A 23299-nucleotide genomic window follows, 5' to 3' on the forward strand; every position below is an offset into this window, starting at 1 on the left:
TGCACATTCAACCCTGTGTGTCTCTTAAGCTACTTTCACACTGCCATTGCGCTCTGTCAAGAACGGCTTCAAATTCTTTTTTTTTTTTTTTTAGTTTGATGACTGTCATTTTGATGGGGCGCAACGGGCCACAGCGGGTCCCGATGCACCCAATTATGGTCAATGGGGTCCCGATGCACCCAATTATGGTCAATGGGGTCCATCTCCACGGTGTCCCCAACAGCTATCAGACTACCAACAGTAGTGCTAAAGTAGCCTTAAAGGTGCACTCAGTGTCGAAAGTTGTGGTTGGTCAGGGATTCCAGACGTAAATCAACCCAGGTATAAATGGATGCTCCTGGTCCTCAATCCAGAATGTGGAACAGAGCCCCAACCTACCATATACCACTTATTTTTTTAGTGTCATCTGATGTGGTTGGCCCCTCTAAAGTGCCCAAGCCATGTACAAGTCCAAAATCTTTTGTCTTGTAGCTATGAAAATTTCATTTGGGGAATTAGAATAAAATGTATTAAATGACATGTGAGGATTTGGCCTTAGGGCCTTACAAAGTGTGTTGAAAGCAGCTTAAGCATTTACGTTAATGTAGTAATGGTCCATAGTAAATTCTTACATTGTAATTACAAATGTAGATTTCCGGCAACGTGTGGATTGTATCACCCACAATTCCATTTATAATGGTATAATGCTCTTGTTTATTTTTAGCTTAGACCTTTCATTTAATTTGATGTGGCAATGGAGCTCTTAGTATGGGACAGCTAAACTTATGTAAACTTAGCTCCGTGAAGCCTTTTTTTATTTTTTTTTACAATAATTTCTCATCTTTCATCCACTTCTCCAATCAATTATTTTCTGCTGTAATATATCCCTTAAGTACTAAATAGTCTTACAGTAATAGGTTATCAAAAATAAAAATGCTTATTGTATCTGTTCCCATCACATGTGCATATTACATAAATATGGAGTTTGATGCCTATACAAATAAATACTTTACATCTCTGACTAATTTTTGGTTGTGAGATTGTGTCTTCAAAAGCATGGTCCACTGTTCCGTTCTTTTCAGTACAGTTGAGATACATGTCTGATGTTGGGGGCACATCATGAAATTATTCATCTTTATTTTTGTAACATGTTTTTGAATATTTTTGAATACAGAAAGATATTTAGGCATTTGTATGTATGAGACAAAAGTATATTGGCCAAACGTATGTGATATGGTTACTCAAGCTTGGCTAAAAAACATTTATGGGCACTGACGTAGACACTAAATGCAGTGTCTTACACTTAAACATAAGAACGATCGTACTTTGATAACTCTGCATTTTTCTATAAGTTTATCCAAGATGAAATTGATATAAATGTTGTGTCTAGTCTTGTTCTTGTGTAACTACTTGTGTAGCGATAATTCCTTGAATTATCTGAATAAATAATGAAATAGTAATTATGTATAAACGCTAAATATTGTTATATTGATTCTCTGTACAACAGCTATGCTGCACTGGTGTAAAATAAAGTATTTGGCTTTACAGTTATCAACACTTTTTCTTCTTTTGCAGGGAATGCTGGCCCTTGTGCTAAACTGTATTGACCGTCTAAATGTATACAGCAGTGCCGCACACTTTGCTGAAATCATCGGGGAAAAAGCTGGACCAGCATGGAAGGAAATCCTGAACCTTCTCTATGAATTACTAGGTGAGTGTTACCTTTGTTATTACAATGTTTTTCAGTATCAATATAAGTTTTTTCAGAGTAAAATTACTTGATGACCTATCCTCAATATCAGATTAGTGGGGAGCCAACACCCAGAACCCCTGCCAATTAGCTGTTTGCCAAAGCCTTGTTACCTCCATACACAGTCAAACGAAGTGGGAAACAGACAGTGTGGTATGTTGCGTAGTGGTCATGCAGGGTTACTACAGCTCAGCTCCTATTAAATTGAATGGCCACTATATAATGTACAGAACCAACTGCTTTCTGCTCTGTGTTGCTGTGTATGACGACATCAATACATTTATTGTTGCCTTTACTAGAGCAATGATTGTAAACTGACACCCATCAGATACTCTACCTGAAGCCCCTGGCTCTCCTCTTTTACATGTACCTTGTATCTTTCTGTATAGTTAATTGTCTTCTTTCTGTATAGTAAATTGTCTTAGGCTGCACTGTTTTTTTATTCCAGAAGGCAACCTTTTTATTGGTTTGAAAGGTTTTTTTTCCACTATACATGTTTATAACATTTCAATTGTTTTATTGTTGTCCGACTGTTTGTTCCTTTGTTTGTAGCTGAAAGGAGGTGGCACATGCAGTGGTCAACCTCCATTATAGGGAATAGGAGATGCAGCAACAGCTGACTGCACTCGCTAAGCTGGTTTCATATCTCCTGTAAACTACTACAGAAAAATGCAATTTTTCCATTTCACCCAGAATAAATGTAATGTGTGTCCTTCTGATGGAATCAAAGAATAGCCTTGGCAATATAGTCGGTTGAAGACTATTGCATCAAAAGATCCATAAAAACAGTTTAGGTTAGCCATTATCCAGGATATCCATCCATCGTCCCATTGTCTGATATAATCATTTGATCTGTATAATCACTAAGCTTAGATGTTCATAAATATTCATAGGCTGAGCCCTCCAAATAGAATATAAGGCAGGGGATGGCTAATATGTCATGATTTTAGCAAGTTATATGTAATATTGAAGCTGGAGCATAAACAGAAATTATACACATTTTTTGAGCAACATTTATTATATGCCACTGGGCATGGTAGCAACTGCTAAAGCCTTTGCAGAAGTATTGTCATTCCTGTGTTTATGCTATGCTCCTATGCTTTTAAATTAGCATTTTTGGATTTTAGGATTGATGTTGTCATGACCGACTGGGAGAGTGAGCCCTAAACTGACCCTAAAACATCTATCCCTGCCTACTTGCCCATCCATCCTAAATGATGGATCGACAATTGGGGGCCGGTCCCTTCCTGCGCTAAAGTGCAGTGGCGCAAAAACACATAATATACATGGTCGCTCATAGGCCAGAACAGAAACAGAAAACTACTAGAAAACTAGATATACCAGACAGAATGCAAATACTAACAGGGCACAATATAAACTCACAGAGCAGAATATAATGAATTAACAAACAGTTCATAAACCGGATAGCAGATAAACGGCAGACATGATAAATGAACAAGACTAGGCATGATATAGTTACATAGTTACATAGTTAGTATGGTTGAAAAAAGACATACGTCCATCAAGTCCAACCAGGGAAATATGAGTATACAGCAGAATCCAGGAGATGAAAGGGATAAACAAAAGAACTGAGAGCCAAAACACTAAACTGAACAGGTAACATAGAACACTGTTCACATACAGGTACAAGTACAAAGGACAAATATCAGATCAACCAAACAAACAGGATATAAATAAAGGACACCGTTCACACTGGGACACAGAACATACAAACTGGACTCCCCACTCCACTAATGAAGTAGCCATTAATAAAGCCAGATAGACTACTGGCCAGCGGCACACTCCACAGTGTGGTCAGAAGCTGACCCAGTAGGAAAACAGATATATAAAACACAGAACTTCATATAAACGGATAAAAGAGAAAACACAGTGTGAAGAGACACTTAGCAGAAAGGATAAACAAATTCTAAAACTGACTAATGTAACACAGACTAAAATACAAGGAGCATCCTATATAACCATGGCTAAAAACCCAGAGAAAAAGACAAGATAAATACAAGGTAAATGCTCAAGCAGACATAGTCATAATATAGCACAATTAGACATAGTAGCATTGCACTCAATAACCAGCCCCAGAATGCAGGAGAACTCTGGCTAAATAACTCCACCCGAGTTCTCATTCGTTCAGAGCATTAACCCCTTCCCGACCTATGACATACCTGTACGTCATGGGTGGCAAGGTGTTCCCGACCCATGACATACAGGTGCATCATGAACATTACTGCCGCTACTCGCGGCACCCCGCAGCGCCCGGTAAGATGGTGGCTATCACTGATAGCCAGCCATCTTACCGTGCGACCATGGGGGGTTTCATCCCCCACCCACCCCAGCGATCGCTGCTATCAGCTGGTCAAATCTGACTAGCTGATAGCAGCGTTTCGCTATGAAAATACTTAGCAGCGCGGTGTGTGAGTCCCGATCACGGGGATCGGGACACACACCGCTCTGCTATGTGTCCATGACCCGTCCCCCGGCGTCACTTACCTGTCCGAGCGGTGTCCCGAGCGGTCCCGGCGGTCCCGGCGTCCTCCATGCGGTCCTGGCTGCGCTGCGTCCCGGAGGTGAGTTTCCGGCAGCAGTGCGGCATCTTCATTGGCAGCAGTGAGATCGCCGTAAAGCGATCTCACTGCTGCCTCTGAGAGTTTCAAAACTGCAACTCCCAGCATGCCCAGACAGCCTTTGGCTTTCTGGGCATGCTGGGAGGTGTAGTTTTGCAACATCTGGAGGTCCACAGTTTGGAGACCACTGTATAATGGTCTCCAATCTGTGCTCTTCCAGATGTTGCAAAACTACAAATCTCAGCATGCTCAGTCTGTCCAGGCATGCTGGGAGTTGTAGTTCTCTAACATCTGGAAGACCACAGATTGGAGACCATTATACAGTGGTCTCCAAACTGTGGACCTCCAGATGTTGCAAAACTACAACTCCCAGCATGCCCAGACTGCCCAAGCATGCTGGAAGTTGTAGTTCGGCAACATCTGATCCTTCAGATATTGCCGAACTACAACTTCCACCATGCCTGGGCAGTCTGGGCATGCTGGGAGTTGTAGTTTTGCAACAACTGGAGGCATACTAGTTGGGAAACATTGTCCGTTTCCTACCTCAGTGCCTCCAGCTGTTGCAATTGTTGCAAAACTATAACTCCCAGCATGCACTGGCAGACCATGCATGCTGGGAGTTGTAGTTTTGCAACAGCTGGAGGCACACTGGTTTGGAAACACTAAGTTTGGTTGCAAAACACTTGAAAGTTTATTACTTAACTTAGTGTTTCCAAACCAGCGTTCCTCCAGCTGTTGCAAAACTACAACTCCCAGCATGCACGAACAGCCAAAGGGCATGCTCGGAGTTTGCAACAGCTGGATGTTTGCCCCCCCCCCCAATGTGAATGTACAGGGTACACTCACATGGGCGGAGGTTTACAGTGAGTGCTGCAAGTTTGAGATGGCGCAAATTTTGCGCTGCAGCTCAAACTTCCAGCGGCAAACTTGCTGTGAACCTCTGCCCATGTGACTGTACCCTAAGAGCACTACACTAACACTAACCTAAAATAAAAAGTAAAAAACACTACATATACACATACCCCTACACAGCCCCCCTCCCCCCAAAAAATGAAAAACATCTGGTACGCTACTGTTTCCAAAACGGAGCCTCCAGCTGTTGCAAAATAATAACTCCCAGTATTGCCGGACAGCCATTGACTGTCCAGGCATGCTGGGAGTTTTGCAACAGCTGGAGGCACCCTGTTTGAGAATCATTGGCATAGAATACCCCTATGCAAATCCCTAATTCAGGCCTCAAATGCGCATGGCGCTCTCTCACTTTGGAGCCCTGTCGTATTTCAAGGCAACAGTTTTGGGACACATATGGGGTATCGCCGTACTCGGGAGAAATTGCCTTACAAATTTTGGGGGGCTTTTTCTTTTTTAACCCCTTATGAATAGGTGAAGTTGGGGTCTACACCAGCATGTTAGTGTAAAAAAATAAATTTTTTACACTGACATGCTGGTGTTGCCCTATTATTTTCATTTTCACAAGAGGTAAAAGGGAAAAAAGACCCCCAAAATTTGTAACGCAATTTCTCCCGACTACGGAGATACCCCATATGTGGGCGCAAAGTGCTCTGGGGGCGCACAACAAGGCCCAGAAGGGAGAGTGCGCCATGTACATTTGAGGCGATTTGCACAGGGGTGGCTGATTGTTACAGCAGTTCTGACAAATGCAAAACAATAAATATCCATATGTGACCTCATTTTGGAAACTACACCCCTCACGGAATTTAATAAGGGGTGCAGTGAGCATTTACACCCCACTGGTGTATGACAGATTTTTGGAACAGTGGTCTGTGAAAATGAAAAAAACTTTTTTTGATTTGCACAGTCCACTGTTTCAAATATCTGTCAAACGCCAGTGGGGTGTAAATGCTCACTGCACCCCTTATTAAATTCCATGAGGGGTATAGTTTCCAAAATGGGGTCACATGTGGGGGGGGGGTCCACTGTTCTGGCACCATAGGGGCTTCCTAAATGGGACATGCCCCCCAAAAACCCTTTCAGAAAAACTCACTCTCCAAAATCCCATTGTCGCTCCTTCCCTTCTGAGCCCTCTACTGCGCCCGCCGAACACTTTACATACGCATATGAGGTATTTCCTTACTCGAGAGAAATTGGGTTACAAATTTTAGGGTGATTTCTCTCCTTTTACCCCTTGTAAAAATCCAAAAATTGGGTCTACAAGAAAATGCGAGTGTAAAAAATGAAGATTTAGAATTTTCTCCTTCACTTTGCTGCTATTCCTGTGAAACACCTAAAGGGTTAAAACACTTACTGAATGTCATTTTGAATACTTTGGGGGGTGCAGTTTTTATAATGGGGTCATTTATGGGGTATTTCTAATATGAAGGCCCTTAAAATCCACTTCCAACCTGAACTGGGCCCTGAAAAATTACGATTTTGAAAATCTTGAGAAAAATTGGAAAATTGCTGCGGAACTTTGAAGCCCTCTGGTGTCTTCCAAAAGTAAAAACTTGTCAATTTTTTTTATGCAAACACAAAGTAGACATATTGTATATGTGAATCAATATGTAATTTATTTGGAATATCCATTTTCCTTTCAAGCAGAGACTTTCAAAGTTAGAAAAATGCTAAATTTTCAAAATTTTCATGAAATTTTTAGATTTTTTACCAAGAAAGGATACAAATATCAGTGAAATTTTACCAATAACATAAAGTAGAATATGTCACGAAAAAACAATCTCAGAATCAGAATGATAAGTAAAAGCATTCCAAAGTTATTAATGTTTAAAGTGACAGTGGTCAGATTTTCAAAAAATGCCCAGGTCATGAAGGTGAAAATGGGCTGGGTCATGAAGGGGTTAACTATTCCCTATCCAGGTAAAATAGCAAACTGCTCTAAACAAACTAGTGTGTGAATACACACCTAAACAGAAAAATACAAAAACAAATAAACGGACATTACAGATGTTGTTGAGTCCCATTTTTAAAGAGGCCTATGAAAAAATAAAGAAGCAATCTGACTGGTGGCTATGGGCAACTGCATCACTCTTCCTCTAGACAGGTTTTAATAAATCTCCCTGAATGGGTTCAGCCTTCTGCATTGCATCTGAATGTGTGCAGATATAATAATTTCCTTTTATAATTCTTCTTTTGTTTCTTTTCCAAGCTGCTCTAATTCGCGGAAATAGAAGCAACTGTGCACAATTTTCCAATAATTTGGATTGGCTTATAAGTAAATTGGAGCGTCTTGAATCATCTTCAGGTATGTTTACAGTAACCTGTATCAGATATACAGTAACCCAATGCAGTCTATAGCATGCTTGCTGCTGCAGTGGCAGGACAACCAGAGCTTTCCCATATGCAAAATTTAAAACATTGCATCTTTGTTATCATCCTTATTAAAGGGGTGCCAGAAAGTTATACAGATCTGTAATTTATCTTTGTAGTTCTAGACAGTTCCTGACATGGACAGGCATGGCAACAGGGAACACTGCGTCAGTTTATAAGAACTACATAACTTCTTCTTGGGCAAACAGCAGCTAATAAGAACAGGAAGGCTTGATTTATTTATACAGAGGTAAATTACAAATCTGTATAACCTTTGGGCACCTGCTGATGTAAAAATATAATTTTATTTTTCCGGAATAACCCTTTAATAATGTTGTGATATGCTGACCTACACTATGAGAAAGTTGCATAGTGTTGCACAGCTAAAAGAAGATGAAGCAATATTTGATACCTTTATTATCATTAATATACCCCAGACCATGCTGTTTTACCATTGTGAGAGGAAACAGCACATCTATTTCTGTTTTTTCAGGAATACTGGAGGTTCTACACTGCATCTTGATCGAAAGCCCTGAGGCTTTGAATTTAATTGAGAAGGGACACATACGCTCCATAATTTCTCTTTTGGACAAACATGGACGAAACCACAAGGTATATAACTTTGAGTAAAAGGTATATAGCTATGATTGCGTCATCTAATAGGAGACTGAAATGACAAATGAATAATATTATTTTGTGGTAGCAGATGCACACTACTGAACAGATTTTTTTTAAAATACTTATTAAATAGTATTATTATTGTAATTTTCATAGTTAAAAAAATAAGTTTTTATATTTTCTACTATTCTAACTATTAAACTACATTACATATAAGTATACCATATACTAGTGATAATATCATTACAATTGCACTTTTTATTACTTTTTATTTCTTAGATAATATTATTGTGTATTAATAAATATTAAAGGATATTTATCAATACTCTTGTTTGATGTATGAGTTTATGAGATGGCAAAAAAGACACCAATTGCACGAGATTTAGTGGCCATGTAGTGCATGAAGCATATTTGTCTTCTTTAAAACACCAAATGGCTGATGTACATGTGCACCAGATTTTTTTTCTACTGATCACACAAAAGAAACAACAAGATAATAGAGAAAAGATAATACAGTCCATGATATTCAGAAGGTAACATATCTGCAAGTTTGCCTGGATAATGTAACATAGTGTACATGGGACGGAAAATATCAAAAGCTGAAGTAGTCATCAGTTACATAACTGAACAGCTAAAAGAATATCATAAGAAAAACGCCAAAGCTGAGACAAAACAAAAAAGAGTCAAAAATATGAGGGATTGTGTCATCTACAACAAACTGGAGAGGAGAATGTAGCAGAATGGAGACATCAGTATGGACACTTATACAGTGAAACATGTAAGGGTGCAGGAAGAAAAGGACCAACTGCAATGTGTGGAAACACACTGTATTAGTCCAAATATTAAAAAAATTAATTTATAATTTTGAGGGACAGCCACAATGTGGATAAACAAGGCTAGATGGTCAGCTATTCATCTTAATACAACAGATTTCCTCAGAAAGCATCAGAAATGTTCAAGTTTGGTGTTGCCAATGTTCTTCATCAAGCAAACCAAAAAGACAAATCTGTAATTGTGCACCAGTACTTTGCAACAAAAAGGGACATTTTAAACAATATTGCTGCCCATTTTTTTTTTTTTTTTTTTATCACAATCCTATTTTTCTTAAAGGATTTTAAAACTGTTAAAAAAAAAACTCGTTCATGAAGTGACTTGCAACCAATTCTAACAGATTTTGTTTTATAAATTCCAATTCACACCATTGGATGCAGTATGTAATTCCTACCCTGTGATCTTCTTTATTTTCAATCATACAAAGAATAAAGCCAACAAAGTGGGATGGATTTACTGTATATGTAAGAAAGGATTATTATTATTTTGTTTGTTACATCTCTTGTTTTTAGGTTCTGGATGTGCTGTGTTCTCTGTGTGTATGTAATGGTGTTGCAGTGCGTACCAACCAGAACCTCATTTGTGACAACCTGCTGCCCAGGAGAGACTTGTTGTTACAAACCCGTTTGGTTAATGATGTTACCAGGTACATTGTTATTTATTTAGTCAGATGTTCTCTTAGTTTGGTGTGGGCATACTGTGAAATGTATTTTAATTTTTATGTTCCCTAAATGTCACATTGAGTTACATTTTTTTTTACTTCTTGTGTCATTTTCCAGCATGAGGCCCAATATCTTCCTGGGTGTAGCAGAGGGGTCAGCACAGTACAAAAAGTGGTACTTTGAGATGATTATTGATCAGGTGGATCCATTTCTAACTCCAGAACCAACTCACCTACGTGTAGGCTGGGCTTCCACCTCAGGCTATGCCCCATATCCTGGTGGAGGTGAAGGATGGGGAGGCAACGGTGTAGGAGATGATCTTTTCTCTTATGGCTTTGATGGTCTTCACTTATGGTCTGGTAAGTGCCTTTCGGGGGGGGGGGGGTTGATTTCATATTAGACATGGAGCACAACTAGCACAATTAGACATGGAGCACAACTAGACTTAATGCTGTAACTGTATTAAATGCAGCTGCTGATGTCACCTAAGTTACAAAGCTACAGAATACAGAAACAACTTTAAATTCATAAACCATGGCATGGTAAGAATTTGGGTTTCTAGCAGCAGTTCATGAAGTAATCAAGTTATAAACCTGACCAATACCTTAATTTCAGCATAACAGCCTCATTCAATGCACTTGTTTGCCTGAAGTTAGTGGTTCATACTATGGATTTTGTTCAGACAGCATAGTGAGTGCACTTCCCTCTGGGTATAAATGAAATGAAGCCATCGCTGAATCCTGAGCTTAGCACGCTTTAGAAGCTTGGACGAGAACACAATCATGCTTTTGCCAGTTGGAGGGATTTGCTCTGTTCATAATACAACAAAAGCTAATTTCCTTCATATAATCCACGGTCTTTATATGCAACAGCTGTGTATAACTGGACAACAGTAATTCCTGAGACTGTGAAATGATTCGGGCCTCCTGTCACCAGACTACACAACTCAAGAAAGGAATCATTCTGTAGGCTCTGTCATTCCCTTCCACTGCTACAGTGCCAATTCTTTGCAGTGAACACGTCTTGGCATCTAACCTTAATAAAATTTCTGCTTGTTGGAAAATAGTCGCCATGCATATTTCGGCTCCTGTCATATTAACTCATCACACACATTCAATGTACAGTTAGAGCCTCTAACTCTTTAGACCCCAACAAATGTGTTTTTTTTTTTTTTTTTTTTGCTATGGGGACGTTTTCATCGACTGCTCTTTTCTCCTGCAGTGGCCACTGCATAAAATGTAGTATAAAAAATATGTAAAGAACCTCTATCCCAGAAAGAAAATAGCTTGCTCTCTATTGCAACCTATAGGAGATAGCATCCCTTTAAGTTAATGTAAAAATGACCAAGAATCATAGCCAAGTCAGGACCTATCCCAAAAAGGAAAGTTAATTTTCTACAGACAGCTGTTTCAGGGTTTTTGCCTTCTTAAGTACAGAGCAATGTGCTGGCTGGCTGGCTAGCAGAGAGGCTATTGTAATGGGAACAGAGGAATAATATTTCTCCTTGAGGAGAGAGCCAATAGGCTTATGGAGACTTATTTTTCCAAAAATTCCCAGTGGATCATAAATAGCCTGTAAGTCTCCACATACCTTTTGGCACTCAATATCACATGTGAGAATTTAAATATATATGGGTGTCCCAAGATGCTGCTTGGAAAAGTAACCCTGTTTATGAAGTCCATAAGCCATAATATTGTTAACCATTGTTAAAGGGGTACTCCAGTGGGAAAAAAACATTTTTCAAATCAACAGAAAGTTATACAGATTTTATAAATTACATCTATTCAAACATCTTAACCCTTCCAGTACTTATCAGCTGTTGTATGCTCCACAGAAAGTTGTGTAGTTCTTTCCAGTCTGACCACAGTGCTCTCCACTGACACCTCTGTCCATGTCAGGAACTGTTCAGAGCAGGAGAGGTTTGCTATGGGTATTTGCATCTACTCTGGACAGTTCCTGACATAGACAGAGGTGTCAGCAGAGAGCACAGTGGTCAGACTGAAAAGACTACTTAACTTCCTCCATGACATACAGCATCTGATAAGTACTGAAAGGGTTTTTAAATAGAAGTAATTTACAAATTAGTTTAAGGGATATCACCAACCTATGAAGTGATGGCAAATCGTTAGAATATGCTATGATTTTTTTTTACTGTGATAAATGAAAAGAGGCACAGTGCTTGTTTAGCATTGTATCCATTTTAAGGTTTTTCTATGTACAGCACTGACCCCAGGCACAAGCTAGGCAGTAAACTGCAGCACAGGTCCATTCACTACATGGAAAATAAATAGCCAAGCAGAGCTTGCACTGACAACAGCTTAAAGGGGTACTCTACTGCCCCAGTGTTCAGAACATTTAGTTCCAAACGCTGGGTGCGGGATGCAGAGGTCCTGACATCATGTCCCTCATTGCAAGTCTATGGGAGGGAGTGTGGCGGCTGTCACGCCCCTTCCATAGACTTGCATTGAAGGGGCGGGGTGTGACATTACTGGGGCATGGCAGTGACATCAAGACCCCCGCAGCCCGCACCCAGCGTTCAGAACAAAATGTTCTGGACTTTGGGGCAGTGGAGTACCTCTTTAACCCCTTAACAACCACGGACGTAAATGTACGTCCTGGTTTGGCGGGACTTCCCGTCCTGTGTATGACCGCGAGCATCGGAAGGGTGCTCGCGTCATACATAGCAGGTTCCGGCTGCTAGTAGCAGCCGGGGACCCGCCCGTAATGGCCGACATCGGTGATCGAGCGGATGTCCGCCATTAACCCCTCCGATGCCGTGATCAATACAGATCACGGCATCTGCGGCATTGCAGCACTTTGATTGGATGATTGGATCGCCCGCAGCGCTGCCGCGGGGATCCGATCATCCAGTATGACAGCCGGAGGTCCCCTTACCTGGCTCCGGCCATCCCCCGGGGTCTTATGCTCTGGTCTGAGATCGAGCAGACCAGAGCAGAAGATCACCGATAATACTGAGCAGTGCTGTGTCCTATGCATAGCACTGCACAGTATTAGCAATAGATAGTCCCCTGTGGGGACATAAAATGTGTTTTAAAAAAAGTTCAAAAATGTAAAAATAAAAAGTGAAAAAAGTGAAAAATCCCCTCCCCCAATAAAAATGAAAATTGTCAGTTTTTCCCATTTTACCCCCAAAAAGAGTACATTTTTTTAAATAAACATATTTGGTATCACCGCGTGCGTAAATGTCCGAACTATCAAAATATAGTGTTAATGATCCCGTACGGGGAATAGTGTAAACGTAAAAAATTAAAAAAGTCCACAAATGCTGCTTTTTTGTCACATTTTATTTAAAAAAATTATAAAAAATGATCTAAAAGTTTTATATATGCAAATTTGGTATCTAAAAAAAGTACAGATGACGGCGCAAAATATGAGGCCTCATACCGCCCTATATATGGAAAAATGAAAAAGTTATAGGTGGTCAAAATAGGGCGATTTTAGATTACTGATTTTGTACAAAAAGTTTTAGATATTTTTTAAGCGGTACAAAAATATAAAAGAATCTAGCCATGGGTATCATTTTAATCGTATTGATCCACAGAATAAAGAACATATGTCATTTTTACCGTAAAGTGTACAGTGTGAAAACAAAACCCTCCAAAAATGTTGTTTTTCATTTAAATTTCCTCCCTAAAAATTTTTTATTTTGGGTTCGCCGTACATTTTATGGTACAATGAGAGGTTTCACTACAAATTACAATTGGTGGCGCAAAAAACAAGCACTTATATGGGTCTGTACATGGAAATATAAAGGAGTTATGGATTTTAGAAGGCGAGGAGGAAAAAACTAAAACGCAAAATTAAAATTGGCCTGGTCCTTGAGGTGAAAATGGGCTTGGTCATTAAGGGGTTAAATGAGTAAAAAGAAAGGAGAAGTGGGGTGGCTCTTTGATTCTGTTAAAACAATGTGAAGACCGAGCCGCTTGTGAGACACTAAACCGTAAGAGTAAAAGTAAAATGATAAGAAAGACAAAAGAACTAGTGCCCAAGGTCTATAAATATAAGGCACATATAATTGAATGTAATTGAAACAAGATTAAATTTATTGGTATATGTATAAAAATGCATATGCTATCTCAACTGACAGGGCCCTTGTCAGAGAGTGAAAAAAAAATACAGTGATCAAATATTCAAAAAACATCCATATTTAAAATAAAATCTGAACTCGGTAAAAAATATTAAAATAAAGTGGTAAGGTCTGACAAAAGATAAAGATTGATGGAAAAATGATAAAGTTATAAGATTATAAAGTTCTTCATGTATGCATATAATCAGTAACAAGTCATTCACAGCGCTCGCTCCCGCCTGTCTGAATGACAGCCAGGGAGCGAGCGCAGGGTGACTGAAATAGGACCGATTGCCCGGCCAGCATCGGTCCTAATTCAGTGGTGACGTCACAGCAGGCTGCAGCCGGCCACTAGGAGGGAGACCCCTAGTGGCCAGTTTTCAAATATAAAATACACTATTTTAATAAAATAAAAAAATAATGAATCTATATTAGAGATATATCGCACATGGTAGAAAGAGCCCGGCACAACAGGTCAGTGCTGTGTAGTTACAAGTGGAGGAATGATATAGCCGCTATATGGTGTGTCTGTTAGACGTGGTGCTGGACGTGTGAAATACCAGAGTTCATCAATGCAAATAGATGTAAAGAAAAACACGTAGCCACTCACCGTCTTCAGTGACAGCTTTATTGCAGAGATCCATCTCTGTTACAACAGCTGGAGACACTCGCGGCATGTAGGGATCAGAGAGCTATGCAGGGGGGTGGGGTCCAAACGACAGAACTGTTTCACGTCATCCGATGTTTCATCCGGTCACCGTGAAACAGTTCTGTTTTGACCCCACCCCCCTGCACAGTTCTCTGATCCCTACATGCCGTGAGTGTCTCCAGCTGTTGTAACAGAGACGGATCTCCGCAATAAAGCTGTCACTGAAGACGGTGAGTCGCTACGTGTTTTTCTTTACATCTATTTGCTATATTAGAGATATGTTGTAGTACATAAGTACTACAACGTATCAAAAAAACAAGGTTGGTAACAGTATCCATTTAAATCTTTGAGGTGTTTTGTCTATATAGACTGTTTTTAGAAGCTCCATTGTTCCCTATTGTCTAAAACAGAACACCCACAGTGCTATAATGGTCCCACAAGAGGTGGCATAGAATAAAAGTGGTGTTATATTTGTGCAATTCAGACAGAGCTAAAGGAAAACATATCATAACATCATTTCATCCTCACCGTGACTCATTCAGTGGCCTCTTTACCCTTTTTTTTTTTTTGCATTGACGTATAAGGGAAAAATTTAACTGAGTGCTGGGGATTTGACTCACGGTAGAGCAGGACTGATAAATAGGATGCTATCTACAATCTAAATGCTTTGTTACACTTTATTTAATTTCTCTGTAGATTTTATTCTTTGTTGACTTTTTTGCATTGTTTATTGGATGATTCATAGAAGTGTACTACAATCACACTCTTACCGTTTACTGTCTTTTTTTCTTTATGAAGGACGAGTACCGAGGGCCGTGGCTTCAAGTAACCAGCATGTATTAGCATCTGATGATGTGGTCAGCTGCTGCCTGGATTTGGGAGTGCCTAGTATTTCTTTTCGTATTAATGGTCAGCCAGTCCAAGGCATGTTTGAGAACTTTAACACCGAAGGTCTGTTTTTCCCAGTCGTGAGCTTTTCTGCTGGGGTCAAGTAAGTATGTTTGTGTTCTTCCTATAAAATCATTGGAGTTTTAGATATGTGGCATAAAATGCAGAAACTTTTTAAATGACTTGCAAACATGTTAAAAGTTATGATTGTTGGAAGTCCAGGCAGTGGGACCCCCCACAGCCAAGAACAGTGAGATTGTGGCAGTCTATGGGCCATATACAGTAAATGAGAGTTAAAGGAACATTACACTCAGCACAGCAACGCAGCCATGCAGGTACAGGCACCAAGACCACTACCGACTTCTGCTGTATCTACAGTATATGTCAGCACATTTACAAAAAATCTCATTTAAAGTACAGATGATGTACACAGAGGTCACTGTGTAAGCATAATTCTCATAGCCATACCTAGTTGTAAAATCTTTTACTTATTCTGTATATATGATAAAACCTAAGAAGAATTATATGTCTGCTCAAAGTTGCTAAAAACAGGTTTATGACTTACTATTTTCTAGGGTCCGATTTCTTCTTGGTGGTCGCCATGGTGAATTCAAGTTCTTACCTCCGGCTGGCTATGCGCCATGCTATGAGGCCTTGTTGCCTAAAGAGAAGATGAGAGTGGAGCCTGTAAAGGAGTACAAAAGAGATTGTGAGGGAGTTCGGGATTTGTTGGGTACAACACACTTTCTGTCCCAAGCTTCATTCATTCCTTGTCCCATTGATACCAGCCAGGTATAACTTTTATTACACTCCAGATATTACACTTAAGTATGTGAACAATAAGTAGACAAGCATGTTATTTTAACAGCAGCAGGCTATTAGTATCACTCTATCCTTGAATGCAGGGGTCATGTCTTGGGGAAAAAGTGTGGGAACTCACCCAAGATTTCCACTTAAGGGCTGGTCCGGCCGGACTCCTGCTAATGGAAACAATGGGGGGCATTTACTAAGATATGTGTGATGTAGTTAACTTTTTTTTGTGTGTTTTTTTGCGTAACTCTGCTAAATTTATTAAATGGTCGCAGGGCATTTGATAAATTTTGTGGAGGATACACATTTTCTGAAATTTCACAGTCTGGGCTGGTGTAGAATTGCGACTTTTTGAGTTTTTTCGCGACTTTTTTGCGACAGTCACAGTCGATAAATCATTACTACTGCACAAGACTAGCCCTTAACAGCTGGTCTGTGCGCTCTTTTTAAAAAAAAGGTGTAAACCCAAAAGTCGCAAATAATAGCCTGAGGTGCAGTGCTGCACCCAAATAGAGACAAATATACACACAAAAACAGCTCTAAAGACAATGATAAATGCACCCAAATGTTTCTGCAGTGAAAAAAGTGCATGGGAACTCCGTTCCCATATGTTCCTGTAGGACTTGAGCCCTGTTTATATGACAGCCTTTTTCTTTTCAAGCCTACATAAAGATTGAGAATATTCTCTTTTTTCTTCTTCTTCTGGGATCTGGTATCCATTTCCATTCAGTTATAGTGTACTATACTATCTATCTAACACTCTTGTGAAACCATTCTTGCTAAATGTTATGTGTGACATATGAAGTAACAACAGATAAAATGTGTATGGGAATATTTACAATTATCTATGTACAGTGCAGAACTATATTCAAGGTAGTGGAATCGCAAAGTGTTGTATCAAATAAGACAGGTTATAAAGATCACAATCTATGTATATTGTATATATTTTCAGCAAAATAGGAGCAACTGTATACAGTATACAGATTATGATGTTATAAATGTTAAATACAGGAGTACATAACCCAAATTCATTCACTTTTCCCATTTGTTAATTGTTTGGGGCACAATTTTTCTAAATCTGGAGGTGGCATATATGGTGTGTAAGGGGTGCCACGTACTGTAGACATTTTTTTTTTAACAAAAGTTTAGTTTTTGTTAAATAAAACTTAAAGCACAGCTTGATGATTACTTTTAATTTGTACTTATAGTAAGTCAAAGTTCTCAAAATATGCTGAGCTTGTCTCTAGGATGATAGAATACTTTGTCCATAATCTCTCCCATAAACAGACAACCTCACATACTTCTAGTGATGTCTTTGAGGGCCGGGGGCCCCAATGTGCTCTGTCTCAGAAAAGGGTTAAATGGGCACTCTCACCCAACTTTTTTTTTGATATGTTGTATTTCTTATGTACTACAACATATCTCTAATATAAATCTATAAAAAAAATGTCATTAAAATAGTTTATTTTAATGTTGAAAAATGGCCACTAGGGGTCTCCCTCCTAGTGGCCGGCTGCAGGCTGGCGTGACGTCAAGCATGAATTCGGACCGATGCCGGCCGGTCCGAATTCATTTCGGTCCGAATTCATTTAGTCTGTGCTCTTTCCCTGCCTGTCAATCAGACAGGGGGGAGCGAGCACTGAGAGCGCATTGGCTCCCTGGCTTCACCCGCCTCCAGGCCTCTACACTCCGCCGCTGCTGCTGCTCTGCACTCGGGTATGGCTGGGGGGGGGGGGGGGGGGGCGGGGTTCAGGGTAGCACTGCGCCAACTTTTGATTTCAACGGGGGGGATGGGGGTTGCGCTGTGGCATGCTGCAACTATTGATTTGAACAGGGGGGGGGGAGCGGGGTTTTGGGTTGCGCTACGGCGCTAACAAAGTTATTGTTTTCAGCACAGGGTGCCTCCAGTTGTTTCACCACTACAACTCCCAGCATGCCCTGACAGCCAGTAGATGTCAGGGCAAGCTGGTAGTTGTAGTGGTGAAACAGCTGGAGGCACCCTGTATAGTGAACTAAGGGTGGAAATGTCGGCCCCAGCAGGCATCAGTGATGTTGTGTCTGCTGGGGAAGTCTGCCTAGTAGTGAGCACACTACCAGACAGACAAAAAAGCATTTTTAATATAGTAAAAAAAAGAATGTAAAGGCAGGGAGGGGGTTAGGGATAGATGGGCAATAGCCAGGCACAGAAAAAAAAATGGATGGTGGGAGCTACCCTTTAAATTACTTCTGTGTAATACCCACAGCATGGTTAAAGAATATATACCCTATGGAGTATATACATACCAGGGGCCAATGTCTAGATATGTAATCTACAGAAAAATCTAATAGCATAATGGAATAGGCATTTTAGGACTATATATCATTTAGCATAAACCCTCAACCTGTGCTGCAACAGTGATCCAAGATCTATACTAGGAATATGTACACGCATACCCCATACATGTATTACATTTAAACCACATGGTCACAGTTGAAAAAGTATTCCATATTTAGATAGAAAGTAGAGTATTTGACTAGACTTTTTAATGTTTATACATTGGGTCGTATGCAGTATGAGAATTTAGCAACATTCTATTTACATGCTAAAAATATATATTTGCACCCTTCATAGATTGTTTTACCTCCTCATCTTGAGAAAATCCGAGACAAATTAGCAGAAAACATCCATGAACTTTGGGGCATGAACAAAATTGAACTTGGTTGGATCTACGGCAAGGTATGTATTCCTTCTACTTTTGTAGAATTAGTTACGTGATATTACATTCACATTCAATATGGTGGTTTATTATACTGAATGCATAAATACCATGAATGCTATATATGGGCATTACAATATTTAAAAAGGTAATTTTTTAAACATATTCCAAGATTTTACAAATTCCTAGAAATGTTTTTGTTTAGAACATACATGAACACATGAATACGGTATATATATATATATATATATATATATATATATATATATATATATATCATGCTGTGGGATAACATGTCACATGGGCAGTCCAGAAGGGGTACTCCACTGGAAAGCATTTTTTTTTTTTTATCAACTAGTGCCAGAAAGTTAAACAGATTTGTAAATTGCTTCGATTAAAAAATCTTAATCCTTCCAGTACTTATCAGCTGCTTTATGATCCACAGGAAGTTCTTTTATTTTTGAATTTCCTTTCTACCTGACCACAGTGCTCTCTGCTGACACCTCTGTCCATTTTAGAAACTGTCCAGAGTAGGAGCAAATCCCCATAGAAAACCTATCCTGCTCTGGACAGTTCCTTAAATGGACAGAGCATTGTGGTCAGACAGAAAGGAAATTCAAAAAGAAAAGAACCTTCCTGTGGATCATACAGCAGCTGATAAGTACTGGAAGGATTAAGATTTTTTAATAGAAGTCATTTACAAATCTGTTTAAAGGAGTAGTCCAGTGGTGATTCAGTGGTGAGCAACTTATCCCCTATCTAAAGGATAGGGGATAAGTTGCAGATCGTGGGGGGTCCGACCCCTGGGGCCCCCCGCGATCTCCTGTACGGAGCCCCGACAGCCCGCTGGAAGGGGGCGTGTCGACCTCCGCACGAGGTGGCGGCCGACACGCCCCCTCAATACAACTCTATGGCAGAGCCGAAGCGCTGCCTTCAGCAATCTCCGGCTCTGCCATAGAGATGTATTGAGGGGGCGTGTCGGCCGCCGCCTCGTGCGGGGGTCGACACCCGCTATCTGGGCGGAGAGCCGGGGCCCTGTACAGAGAGATCGCAGGGGGCCCCAGCGGTCGGACCCCCCGCGATCTCAAACTTATCCCCTATCCTTAGGATAGGGGATAAGTTTTTCACCACTGGACTACCCCTTTAACTTTCAGGCACCAGTCAATTAAAAAAAAAATGTTTTCCAGTGGAGTACCCCATTAATGACTGCTGCAGTGATGTTTCATACATATTGATGTCACCACAGCAGACTGTATAAGGTAAGTAAACTGATAAATTTATTGTTTTTGCATTTGTTTCCTTGTATCATTGGAAGCCTGTTAAAATCAGAAGGCATCCATTATCATCCTGTACACTTTTCACTTGATTTATTAAAAGCATTAATAACATTGTTCATATAGATGCACCAATTTATTTGCAAGGATGATTCATCTATGTAATGTAACCTCATTGTTCTTGTTTTAGGTGCGAGATGATAACAAACGCCAACATCCTTGCTTGGTAGAATTTTCCAAGCTTCCAGAAACAGAAAAGAATTATAACCTTCAGATGTCAACTGAGACGTTAAAGTGAGTTTGAGCAGTTTCTCACTTGCAAGAAGATTTTTCTTGTCTATCTGTTTCAAGAACAAGAAGCCTTACCAGCTCTGACTGCATTGATTTCAATCTTAAAGGGGTATTCTAGGAAAAAACTTTTTTTTATATATATCAACTGGCTCCAGAAAGTTAAACAGATTTGTAAATTACTTATATTAAAAAATCTTAATCCTTTCAGTACTTATGAGCTTCTGAAGTTAAGGTTGTTCTTTTCTGTCTAAGTGCTCTCTGATGACACGTGTCTCGGGAAACGCCCAGTTTAGAAGCAAATCCCCATAGTAAACCTCTTCTAAACTGGGCGTTTCCCGAGACAGGTGTCATCAGAGAGGACTTAGACAGAAAAGAACAACTCAACTTCAGAAGGTCATAAGTACTGAAAGGATTAATATTTTTTAATAGAAGTAATTTACAAATCTGTTTAAATTTCTGGAGCCAGTTGATATATAAAAAAAATGTTTTTTCCTGGAATACCCCTTTAATTCTAATGCTTACAAATGTGTGTGTGTATGTGTGTGTGTGTAAATAATACTGGCATCTTTTTTATTAAATACTGTTAGTTACATAGCTATTACAGTTGAGAAAAATGACACAGGTTCATTAGGTTAAAAAAATTATTTAGCAATAGACAGTTTAGGCTATGTTCATCCCTTGTTACTTCTATATGTCCAGGTAAGCATTGGGACTATCCCCAAACCTATACTCCAATGTATGCTTGCAAATAAAAGAAAGAAACTAAAAAGTATATTCCTATGACAAGCTTTGGTATGTGACACAATTTGATTATTGTATTTTGTTTGTATAGGACTTTGTTAGCTCTCGGATGTCTCATTGTTCATTCAAATCAAACAGCTGAAGAAAATCTAAGAAAAGTTAAGCTCCCAAAAAAGTAAGTACCGTATTTTTTGCCCTATAGGACGCTCCGGCATATAAGACGCACCCAATTTTAAATTAGGAAAATCTAGAATACAATGTGAAGTATAGGTCACAGTGATCTTCAACCAGCGGACCTCCAGATGTTGCAAAAGCCAAACTTCCAGCATGCCGTTGGCTGTCCGGGCATGCCAGGAGTTGTAGTTTTGCAACATCTGGAGGTCTGCAGGTTGAAGACCACTGGTATAGTAAGTTGTACTCACCTGTCCCCGCCGCTCCGGACCCGTCACCGCTCGTCACCGCTGCCCTGGATGTCGCCCTCCACCGCTGTTGCCGCGTCCCCGGGGTGTTCTTGTCGCTCCGGAACATCTCTGCTGCCGGGTATCCTTGCCCTCCGTCGCCGCCATCCCGCCGCTACGCACGGCGCTCCTATTGGATGACGGGGCAGCGAACGCAACGACGTGATGACGACGAAGGAGAGCGCCGGCCATGCAGGGGATCCCTGCACCGAGCAGACACCGAGGAGGCAGGTAAGGTCCTTCCCGGTGCAGCCGGGTTAGTGTCACTTTTGCTTCAGACGCAGCGGTCAGCTTTGATCGCTGCGTCTGAAGGGTTAATACAGGGCATCATAGCGATCGGTGATGTCCTGTATTAGCCGCAGGTCCCGGCTGTTGATGGCCACAGGTGTGTATTCGCCTTAATGAATTTCACCTACCTTATTTTTCGCCGTATAAGACGCACTTTTTCTTCCCCAAAACTGGGGGGGAAAGTTGGCGCGTCTTATACGGCAAAAAATACGGTAGGTGAAATTCATTAAGCACATCTGAAATCTAACAAAAAGCTTTGGATTGTCCATATTTCCATATTTTCTTTTTTTTTTTTTTTTTTATGATCTGTTTCTGCTAAGCATAATATTCAAGAAAAGGAAATGAAGGTCATAGCACATCTTTTTGTTCAAGCTATATAAGCCCCTTTTCTCATTCATGGTGATTCAAGTGGTTCAGCATTGCACCCATATTGCGCTTATATAGAAATAACCCTATAGCTGGGACTGATTTTTAATAAGTTTCAAGTGATTTTATACTGGAAAAATGTGTATTAAGAACCTCATGTTTGGTTTTGAAAAATTATGTTAGCAGCAATAGATTCCTGTAAAATATTGGGCTTTTCTAATTTCATAAAGTTCAAATACTGAAATATTTATTAATATATGTGAACCGCAAATGTAAAAAAATAAAAAAAATCTGTTATATACAAGATGTGACAAATCTTTTTTCTGATGTATATTATTGATTCATGTATTTATTTATTTATTTTTTATTTTCTGATTGTAAATTTGTTATTAATTTTTTGCAAAAATTTTTGGGGCAGCCATATTGTCTAAACTGCTAACAGTATTAAGAGATATGATTTTCAGTAGCCAAATAGGAACAGGGCCGATTTTAACTTTTCTGCTGGCTGAGGTTAATAGTAAAATAGTGTGATTACTGCTAAAAAGTGATCTCTACAAAACAGCAAGTGTAAGCCTTTTGCGCTGCTCAGTGAAAAAGTGATTTTTATGTTTTTTATTCATAGTGGTAGCACTAACATTTTAAAAAAAGATATATGTTTCATGTAAAAACTTATGACTAATGACAAGTTTCTTTTAAAGGGATATCTCTGGGCAAAAGGTATGACAATTGTGATGCTTTTTTTTTTTTTTGCTCTAACCTTAGTTTCTTAATTTGAAGCAGTAGTGTTAAAGTCTGTTCCTTGACGAATATTAGTCACTTTCTGAAATGTATGATTACTCAATAAATTTTTTAGCCTTTTTGCAATATAGTTGTTTGGATTGGCTAGGTTTTTAGAATGACTACAGTTTCTCTGGAGAGAGGGGAGAAGGCCCCTCATGTGCGGGATCAGCAGATCTTGTGAGTGGGGGGAAGGGAGGTAATCCCAAGCCGCTTACCAAAGGTGGTTGTGCGCCCACACACAACAAGGTTTAGCGTGAAGTGTATAGGTCG

At 39.8% G+C, this 23299-nt stretch overlaps 1 protein-coding gene across 9 annotated transcripts in view; it reads left to right on the plus strand.

Annotated features, from left to right (window-relative positions):
- RYR3 (ryanodine receptor 3) overlaps positions 1–23299 on the plus strand; it is a 991818-nt gene that overhangs the window by 272253 nt on the left and 696266 nt on the right. For all 9 annotated transcript variants that reach the window (XM_056545312.1, XM_056545313.1, XM_056545314.1 and 6 more), the window contains 10 exons: positions 1555–1690; positions 7430–7525; positions 8084–8202; positions 9552–9685; positions 9819–10060; positions 15236–15428; positions 15901–16117; positions 18747–18851; positions 20296–20399; positions 21229–21312. In XM_056545312.1, the coding sequence (XP_056401287.1) occupies positions 1555–1690; positions 7430–7525; positions 8084–8202; positions 9552–9685; positions 9819–10060; positions 15236–15428; positions 15901–16117; positions 18747–18851; positions 20296–20399; positions 21229–21312 (1430 nt within the window). The remainder of the gene's footprint in view (positions 1–1554; positions 1691–7429; positions 7526–8083; positions 8203–9551; positions 9686–9818; positions 10061–15235; positions 15429–15900; positions 16118–18746; positions 18852–20295; positions 20400–21228; positions 21313–23299) is intronic.

The sequence above is a fragment of the Hyla sarda genome, chromosome 11, assembly GCF_029499605.1.
Source record: "Hyla sarda isolate aHylSar1 chromosome 11, aHylSar1.hap1, whole genome shotgun sequence".
Classification (NCBI taxonomy): Eukaryota; Metazoa; Chordata; class Amphibia; order Anura; family Hylidae; genus Hyla; species Hyla sarda.